Consider the following 10,420-nt stretch of genomic DNA (forward strand, 5'->3'; position numbering starts at 1 on the left):
CTCTGAACGCACAGTGCGTCGAACTTTGAGGCAGATGGGCTACAGCAGCAGAAGACCACACCGGGTACCACTCCTTTCAGCTAAGAACAGGAAACTGAGGCTACAATTTGTACAAGCTCATCGAAATTGGACAGTAGAAGATTGGAAAAACGTTGCTTGGTCTGATGAGTCTCGATTTCTGCTGCGACATTCGGATGGTAGGGTCAGAATTTGGCGTAAACAACATGAAAGCATGGATCCATCCTGCCTTGTATGGAGCATCTTTGGGATGTGCAGCCGACAAATCTGCGGCAACTGTGTGATGCCATCATGTCAATATGGACCAAAATCTCTGAGGAATGCTTCCAGCACCTTGTTGAATCTATGCCACGAAGAATTGAGGCAGTTCTGAAGGCAAAAGGGGTCCAACCCGTTACTAGCATGGTGTACCTAATAAAGTGGCCGGTGAGTGTATATATATACTGTATATATACACACATATTTCACCACACACTCCAACACATCACTAGTATTTTGTTGCACCGCCTCTGGCTTTTCTAACAGCTTGCAGTCTCTGAGGCCTGGACTTAATGAGGGTCACACAGGACTCTTCATCAATCTGCCTCCAATCTTCTCTGATTGCTGTGGCCAGATCAGCTTTGCAGGTTGGAGCCTTGTCATGGACCATTTTCTCCAACTTCCACCAAAGATTTTCTATTGGATTGAGCTCCGGACTATTTGCAGGCCATGACATTGACCTTATGTGTCTTTTTTCAAGGAATGTTTTCACAGTTTCTCTATGGCAGGATGCATTATCATCTTGAAAAATGATTTCATCATCCCCAAACATCCTTTCAATTGATGAGATAAGAAAAGTGTCCAAAATATCAACATAAACTTGTGCATTTATTGAAGATGTAATTTCACCACAGTCCACGATTGCTTTTCCTTAGCCCAGTGTAACCTTTTTTTTCTGTTTAGGTGTTAATGATGGCTTTCGTTTAGCTTTTCTGTATGTAAATCCCATTTCCTTCAGGCGGTCTCTTACAGTTTGGTCACAGACGTTGGCTCCAGTTTCCTCCCATTCGTTCCTCATTTGTTTTGTTGTGCATTTCCTGTTTTGGAGACATATTGCTTTAAGTTTCTGGTCTTGACGCTTTGATGTCTTCTTTGGTCTACCAGTATGTTTGCCTTTAACAACCTTCCCATGTTGTTTGTATTTGGTCCAGATTTTAGACACAGCTGACTGTGAACAACCAACATCTTTTGCAACATTGCGTGATGATTTACCCTCTTTTAAGAGTAAGATAATCTTCTCTTTTGTTTCAATTGACATCTCTCGTGTTGGAGCCATGATTCATGTCATTCCTCTTGGTGCAACAGTTCTCCAAGGTGTGATCACTCCTTTTTAGATACAGACTAACGAGCCGATCTAAATTGATGCAGGTGTTATTTTTGGGTATGAAAATGTACAGGGTGATTCCATAATTTTTTCCTCAGAATTGAGTGATTCCATAATTTTTCCCCTATGCTTGGTTAAAAAGAAAAGTAACCATTACTGACTACCACATTTTTTGTTCTGCATTTCTTTTAGTGTTTCTTAAAGCCAGAAAGTTGCCATTTGAAATGACTGTAGTTTTGTGCCATGTCTGTGATCTGCTTTTTTCCTACAAAATGTAACAACTAAATGAACATCCTCCAAGGCCGATGATTCCATAATTTTTGCCAGGGATTGTGTATCTGCAGGTACAATTGAATGTAATGGTGGAGCAAAGAGCTGTCCGATTCCTGCTCCACCATTGAGCCTGCACATGCCCTTGGCATCATCTGACGCTCAGCACAGAAGGAGTGATGACATAACTAGATGGTGTCTGCTGTGCTGAGCGTCACTGTGCATAAAACCACTCAGCTCTGCTCTGCTCACCATGGGAGCACTGTGGGGGCATCATACTGTGTGGGGAGAAATCATGGGGGCATCATACTGTGTGGAGGGAAATCATGGAGGCGTCATACTGTGTGGAGGGAAATCATGGAGGCGTCATACTGTGTGGAGGGAAATCATGGAGGCATCATGCTGTGTGGAGGGAAATCATGGAGGCGTCATACTGTGTGGAGGGAAATCATGGAGGCATCATGCTGTGTGGAGGGAAATCATGGGGGCATCATACTGTGTGGAGGGAAATCATGGAGGCGTCATACTGTGTGGAGGGAAATCATGGAGGCGTCATACTGTGTGGAGGGAAATCATGGAGGCATCATGCTGTGTGGAGGGAAATCATGGGGGCATCATACTATGTGAAGGGAAATCATGGGGGCATCATGCTGTGTCGAGGGAAATCATGGGGGCATCATGCTGTGTGGAGGGAAATCATGGGGGCATCATGCTGTGTGGAGGGAAATCATGGGGCATCATACTGTGAGGAGGGAAATCATGGGAGCATTATACTATGTGGCGGGAAGTCATGTGGCGGGAAAATATAAATGATCTAGATTAGGGAACTGAAGGTAAACTGATCAAATTTGCAGACGATGCAAAGCTAGGAGGGATAGCTGACACTAGATAAGACCGGAAAGCATTCAGAAGGATTTAGTTAAGCTTGAACAATGGGCAGCGACTAATAGAATGGTATTTAACATTGAGAAATGCAAGATTCTACATCTGGGCAAGAAAAACGAAAATTACATCTACAAGATGGGAGGAATAGAACTAAGCAACAGCACATGTGAGAAAGACTTGGGTATACTAATAGATGACAGACTGCACATGAGTCAACTGTGTGATGCAGCAGCAAAAAGGCAAACACAGTTCTAGGATGTATTAAGAGAAGCATAGAGTCTAGATTACGTGAAGTAATTACCCTCCTCTACTCCTCCTTGGTCAGGCCTCATCTGGATACTGTGTTCAGGTCTGGGCACCACATTTTAAAAAAGACATTGAAAAACTGGAGCAAGTTCAGTGAAGAGCGACCATGATGGTGAGCGGACTGCAAAATATGTCCTACGAGGAACAGTTAAATGATCTGGGAATGTTTAGCTGCAAAAAAGAACTCTAAGAGGAGACTTAATAGCTGTCTACAAATATCTGAAGGGCTGTCACAGTGTAAAGGGATCATCCTTATTCTCATTTGTGCATGGAAACATGAGAAGCAATGGGATGAAACTGAAAGGGAGAATATACAGATTAGATATTAGAAAAAACGTTTTGACAGTGATGGTGATCAATGAGTGGAACAGGCGGCCACGAGAGCTGGTGAGTTCTCCTACAATGGAAGTCTTCAGAGGCTGGAAAGACAGTCATGGTTTAGTGAATCCTGCATTGAGCAGGGCGTTGGACACGAGGATCCTGTAGGTCCCTTCCAACTCTAACATTGTATGATAACCACATGTGAGGGACAAGAACATAACTGTGTGAAAAGGACAAGCAGATAACCATCTGTGAGGTCAAGTAGAAAACCGCATGTTAGGGCTAAGAAGAAAAACAACTGTTAGGGGAGAGCAGATAACTGTGTGAGAGGGACATGTAGATAATTGTCTGTGAGTGCCAACGAAATAACCATCTGTGAGGGCCAAGGATAAAATGTCTATGACTGGCAGTAAGATAATGTGAGGGGCAAGGAGATCACCAGCTATGATGAGTGAGGAAATAACTGTGTGAGAGGTAAAAGAAGGGCCAGGAGTTAACGTCCTGTGAGGAGTGAGGAGAAAATCTCTTGTGAGGGCAAAGGAGAAAACCACCTGTAGTGGCTGAGGAGATAACTGCCTGTGAGGATTGTGGAGAAAAACGTCTCTGAGGGAAAAGAAGATAACAGTGTGAAAGGGACAAGGAGATAACTGTCTGTCAGGGCCAAAGAGGAAGCTGCATGTGAGGGGCAAGGAGGTAACCGCCTGTGAGGAGCGAAAAGATAGCTGTGTGAGAGGGTCAAGGAAATAATAGTCTGTGAGGAGATAACCGCCTGTGAGGGGCAAAGATAAAACCACCTGTGAGGGGCGAGGAGATAACCGCCTGTGATTGGTGAGGTGATAACTGTGTGAGATGTACAAGGAGATAACAGTCTGTGAATGGCGAGGATATAACCTCCTATCAGGAGCGAGAAGAAAAACGCTTGTAAGGGCCAAGGAGAAAACTGCTTGGTCTGTCCCGGTATCAGGGCACCTGCATCGCTGACTTTCGGTTTATTATATCTGTGTCTGCCCCCTGAGGAACCGTATGACGGGGAAACGCGTCGGGGCGTTATACCTACAGCTAAGTGTCTCCTTTAGGGAGAATATCTTTCTCACTGGCTGTCTATGTTAGCACTTGAATATCTTTTTTTTTGGTCTAGCATATTGCACTAGCATAAACACTGAATACTGGCTATTGGCACCTGTATGTGATTCTATATGCAGCGCTATTACATGGGTTAGTCAAAAATATCATCTGTATACTGCCGGCTGGCTATTTGTACTCCATTATATATGCAATGTTGGTATTTATATGTCTTCTTTGCCAGACAGTGTAGTTATGCATAGTCCTGTATCCGGACTGAACCAAGTCATTTGTATCTGTGTTCCTCTCCCTACTAAAAGTCTCATTATTGATATATAGGAGTACATTTTTGTGAGTACACACAAGGACAATTGTACACAATATTGGTTAGCTATTTTTGTTATATGCCTCTAGCACATTGTCCCTTAAGAGACCAGAAGTAGGGAGTTGGTCAATATTTATATAGTGTGCACCTTAGTTCTGCCTGCCTGCTCTTCCTTCATTTCTTTAAATTGCTTATTGTTTTCTCCCCTTTAGTTGGTAAGGTAATTTATAGGGCCAGCAGGGGATAGCCGTCGCGGAGTGGGGGCGCCAAATATACTATCAGGGTGCCAACCTCCACTGTTAGGTAGGGGCAGTAGGCTAGTGCAGGGATATCTACTAGGGTAGGTGCACCTATATATATCCCTTAATATTATAGTAATTTTTTCCGTTCTCACTGGGAAGTGGTATTTTTAACTATTTAATCAATAAAACTATATTTTTAAAGGGGACTTATATGTTACACGTTTTATCTCCCTTATATGTTATTTTTTCTTTCATGAGTATAGTGAGATGACAAGTGGTCACCAGATACTGATGATGGAGGAGACGGGCAGTCACCAGATACTGATGATGAAGGAGATGGGCAGTCACCAGTAACTGATGATGGAGGTGACGGGCAGTCAGCAGATATTGATGATGGAGGAGACGGGCGGTCACCAGATACTGATGATGGAGGTGACCAGACACTGATGATGGAGGTGACGGGCGATCACCAGATACTGATGATGGAGGTGACCAGACACTGATGATGGAGGTGATGGGCAGTCACCAGATACTGATGATGGAGGTGATGGGCAGTCACCAGATACTGATGATGGAGGAGACGGGCAGTCACCAGATACTGATGATGGAGGTGACCAGACACTGATGATGGAGGTGAAGGGCGGTCACCAGATACTGATGATGGAGGTGATGGGCAGTCACCAGATACTGATGATGGAGGAGACGGGCGGTCAGCAGATATTGATAGCATTTATATTTCTCGTTTGTTCATTCACTTTATATCTCACTCATTGATAGCAGTAATTTATTACCACTTCTATGTATGAAGCTTCCTACTTTGCAGCACTTTTTTGCCTAAACCTTTTGCACAGTCCTGTTTGTGTCTGGATTACACCCATCGTGGACACAATATGGCAGCGGACCCCAGGCCAGCCCCTCAGCAATGCTATGTAGACATGGTTTGGGCCCTCCCGGGACAGCTCTGGCAGCGCACTCGGCCTGTCCGGGGGCGTCCTTTACCCTCAGATCTCACAGCCGTCCCACTGATCATTGCTGTCCTTAGGTGGTCCGCACTTGTGTAATTCTGCCCCGGCGCGGAGGATTGATGTGAGCTCAGATATGGCGGCCAGCACTGTTCTGGCTTTTTTTGGATGGAAATCGCTGAAGAAAAGCAATCAGACTCTGTGCAGGCGGTAATGCAGGATCAAGCGGTAATGTGCAGCGGCGCCGTTGCCCTTAGCAACCACTCCCGCCATTACTCAGAGTGAAAGCTGCAATGGGATTGGCTGCCAGGAGCCGGATCTCTCACCTGTGAAGAATCCTTCCTGCCCCAAGAAATCCTTCTTCATGACGGCCTGATGCACCAGCTGCTCCAGGGACAGGGGGTCCGAGCGGCCCGGGGGAGGCATGTGCAGCAAATCGGGGGCTTCTGTGGCTTCATTGTCCAGTAGGGGAAGTCCTGAGGGAGGAACACAAAAACAGCGTCACTCCACGGAAATCCCACCACGAGTCGCCACAATCCCCCCACTGCGCACAGTGTACCACGCCGCGGCTCCAGCATTCTTCTGTGGATTTAGTCTAAACACTCACAAAAACTAGGCCTCAATGGCGCAAACACGAAGTATGGGCCCATAGCAACCAATCATATCGTAGCTTTCGTTTTATAATGTGCCCTAGGATAATATAAGCTGGAATCTGATTGGTTCTTATGAGGAAACTCCTCCTTCTTCTCTACAATGGCCCCTAGCAACCAATCATGGCACAGCTTTCAATTCAAATCTACATTGGGAAAATGTAAACTGGAATCTGGTTGGTTGTTATGGGGAAACTGCTCTTACTCCTCTACAGTGGCCCATATCAGCCAATCATACCACAGCTTTCATATTCTAACCTGCAATGGGATAATGTAAGCTGTAATCTGATTGGCTGCTACAAGGAAACTCTTCCTACATCTATACTTCCATATGAAAGTAGTCCCCCTCCTCTATTACGTGTCATTAATGTCACTCAGTCATTTCTTAACTAAGAGTTGGGTGGCGGCACCCAGCACACCGCTTCTCCAGGCCCCTGCATGACAAAACTGCCTCATTGCAGGAAGTGGGGTGAGGGGCCAACCCGAGCCCCCAGTGACAATGACCCACTGTGGATGGCGCCAGCTGGGTCCCTCTTCACGGAACAATATGGCGACAGTGGTGGCCAATCGTGCGACAACCATTTGGTGGCTAATGACGGCCATATTGGTTGTCACCCAGCTCTCTTAGGCGCAGACATAGGATCGGGCCTGTAACACCCCGAGAAACGAGGACCACTCAGGGGCCAGTATGTGTAGATATGAGCCCTACAAATATGGGCCTACAATATGTCTGCTGCCGCGCACGGGACGCCGTTCCTAAATAATCCCATCCCCAGAATCGGGGAAATCGTGTCATATAATGTGACGGTATAATACAACGTAAGGGGATAGAATACAGAGTAGAGAAACATCAACGTCATTATGGAACAGAACATCATATATATATAATATGTAGTAAATATATAATAGGACAGAATACGATATAATATATATAATGGGATATAGGATAGAAAACAAGTTAATGGATAATAAAATACAATGGGACAGAATAAAATATATAATAGGACAGAACATCATATATATAATATGTAGTAAATATATAATAGGACAGAATATGATATAATATATATAATAGGATGGAAAACAATATTATGGATAATAAAATACAATGGGACAGAATAAAATATATAATAGGACAGAACATCATATATATAATATGTAGTAAATATATAATAGGACAGAATATGATATAATATATATAATAGGATAGAAAACAAGTTAATGGATAATAAAATACAATGGGACAGAATAAAATATATAATAGGACAGAATATAATATAAAATAATGGGGAAGAACAGGATATAATAAGATATAATATAATAGAACAGAACATAATATATATAATAGAATAGAAAACAATATAATGGATAATAAAATACAAAGGAACAGAACAAAATATAATATAATACAAAATTAAATAATGGGGCAGAATAAAATCTATATAATAGGACAGAATCTAATCTAATCTAATATAATATAATGGGTCATGAAATAATGGGGCAGAACATAATATATATTATAGAATAGAAAACGATATAATGCATAATAAAATACAATGGAACAGAACATAACATATATAATATGTAATAAATATATAATAGGACAGAACACGATATAATATCAAATAATGGAACAGAACATAATATATAATATATATAATAGGATAGAACACGATATAATGGATAATAAAATACAATGGAACAGAACATAATATAATACGATATAACAATGGGGCAGAACAGGATGTAATAAGATATAATGGAAGAGAACATAATATATATAATATAGGATAGAACACGATATAATGGATAATAAAATACAGAACATAATATATATATATAATAGGATAGAACACGATATAATGGATAATAAAATACAGAACATAATATAATACGATATAACATAATGGGGCAGAGGAGGATGTAATAAGATATAATGGAACAGAACATAATATATAATATATATAATAGGATAGAAAATGATATAATGGATAATAAAATACAATGGAACAGAGCATAATATAATATAATACAATATAGCATAATGGGGCAGAGGAGGATGTAATAAGATATAATGGAAGAGAACATAATATATATAATAGGATAGAACACGATGTCATGGATAATAAAATACAGAACATGATATAATACGATATAATGGGGCAGAGGAGGATCTCAGGAAACATGACGCCTGTGCGGCGAGCTGGCGGCAGAAGAGCGAGGCTAATGACGGCAGAGGAAGGTGGAGGCGAGAACATGACTGAGCAATGAGGTTGTGATCGAGGCGACACATTCGGGATGACCCTGATTAAATGTTCCGCAAACATGGTCGAATCCTAAAAAGATAACCCCACTCCTGGGAGCCGGGAGGAGCGAGACGTTACACTGTCTGCTCCACCGCGGTTAACCCCTTCTTCGCCGCGCCCAGGCCTCCGCCAGGCAGCCACATGCAGCCCAACCACGCAGGTGACATGGCCCCCGCCGGCCCGCTGTCCATTGTGCCCCATAGGCGCCCCCGTACACATCAGCACAGCATCTCTATGCTCCGCACACAGGAATGTCTCCTCCATCAGCCCAGCGCGCAGCGGAGCGCACACAATGGAAGACACTGGCCCCTTTTTTTTCCATATACGTTGCAGGCGATTGCCGGCCCCTATAGCCCCCGCGTGCCCCATAAATGCCCCCACAGCCCTTCTCCTATCATTTCATTCTGGATGTCTCTGACCAGCCCGTGCATCCTGCCTCCTGTATGTGGCGGGGGTGTACGGACGGCACTGCAGCACTCCGCGGCCATGCAGCTCACCTCTGACGGCGGCCAGGAGCAGCACGATGACGGAGCAGACGGCGTCCAGAGCCCGCATCCTGCCGCAGATCTACCCCAGACGGGGCTGTGTATCCAGGGAGACGGGGCAGATCTGCTCCCCGGCTGTGCTGTAGGATGCTGCTCCAGCAAACATGCACCTCCTTGTGTCTTATGGGAAAGGTGCAGCTCCTCGCTCCCACCTACAAGACGGAGCCCCCTCCTCTCTGGGTCTATGGGGGTGTCTGGGTGAGTCCGCAGGGCGCCGCTATGTGGGGGGCTGATGGCTGGAGGTGATGCTTTACCCAAGAGCTGGATCAATAGGAGTTGTCGGAGGGGAGTGGAGGGAGGGGGAGGGAGGGGAAACGTGCGGCCAGATGGGGCCCACACAAAACCTGCTCCCCCATGGGGACAAGGGCAGGGGTGTCGGCGTCAACCCTTTGGAGGCTAATTTACAAATAATATTTTTGTTTTATTTTTCTTTGCATTTACCCTGCACGTGATGCAGCATCGTTATCCCCCCTCCTGCTGCCTCCCCCCGGCCCCCGGCTTCATTATCTGCCCAGTAAAGAAAGGAGCCGGGCCCATTACTACAGCTGCGAGACCACCACAGCCAGGAAGGGCGGCCAGACGGGGGGCTCCCTGCAAGAAGGACAATGCCACACTGAGCCCCCCAGTGCAGGGAAAGTACTGGAGCTAATCTGTGGCGTCAGCACCAGGACTGGTGGAAATTCTGGGAGTAGTAGTCCTCCAGCTATAGGAATATGACAGATCAGCACCAGGACTGGTGGACATTCTGGGAGTAGTAGTCCTCCAGCTATGGGAATATGACAGATCAGCACCAGGACTGGTGGACAGCTCCATCTACTCAGGACCCAGAGCCAGAGGACATTCTGGGAGTAGTAGTCCTCCAGCTATAGGACTATGACAGATCAGCACCAGGACTGGTGGACAGCTCCATCTACTCAGGGTCCAGAGCCAGAGGACATTCTGGGAGTAGTAGTCCTCCAGCTATAGGAATATGACAGATCAGCACCAGGACTGGTGGACAGCACCATCTACTCAGGGCCCAGAGCCAGAGGACATTCTGGGAGTATTAGTCCTCCAGCTATAGGAATGTGACAGATCAGCACCAGGACTGGTGGACAGCTCCATCTACTCAGGGTCCAGAGCTAGAGGACATTCTGGGAGTAGTAGTCCTCCAGCTATAGGAATA

At 44.9% G+C, this 10,420-nt stretch overlaps 1 protein-coding gene across 2 annotated transcripts in view; it reads right to left on the reverse strand.

Moving 5' to 3' along the window:
- The window catches only part of SEZ6L2 (seizure related 6 homolog like 2), a 64,056-nt gene extending 54,520 nt beyond the window's left edge, over window positions 1-9,536 (reverse strand). The window contains exons 1-2 of one of the 2 annotated variants that reach the window (XM_077273936.1): window positions 9,208-9,536; window positions 6,081-6,230 (exon numbers count right to left, since the gene is read on the reverse strand). In XM_077273936.1, coding sequence (XP_077130051.1) covers window positions 6,081-6,230; window positions 9,208-9,265 — 208 coding nt within the window. In that variant the 5' untranslated portion in view covers window positions 9,266-9,536. Of the gene's footprint in view, window positions 1-6,080; window positions 6,231-6,306; window positions 6,325-9,207 lie in introns of those variants that run through there. The other variant, XM_077273937.1, reaches the window with a different exon arrangement.
- Window positions 9,537-10,420: the final 884 nt, after the last annotated feature.

Source organism: Ranitomeya variabilis, chromosome 7 (genome assembly GCF_051348905.1).
Source record: "Ranitomeya variabilis isolate aRanVar5 chromosome 7, aRanVar5.hap1, whole genome shotgun sequence".
In the NCBI taxonomy this organism is placed as follows: Eukaryota; Metazoa; Chordata; class Amphibia; order Anura; family Dendrobatidae; genus Ranitomeya; species Ranitomeya variabilis.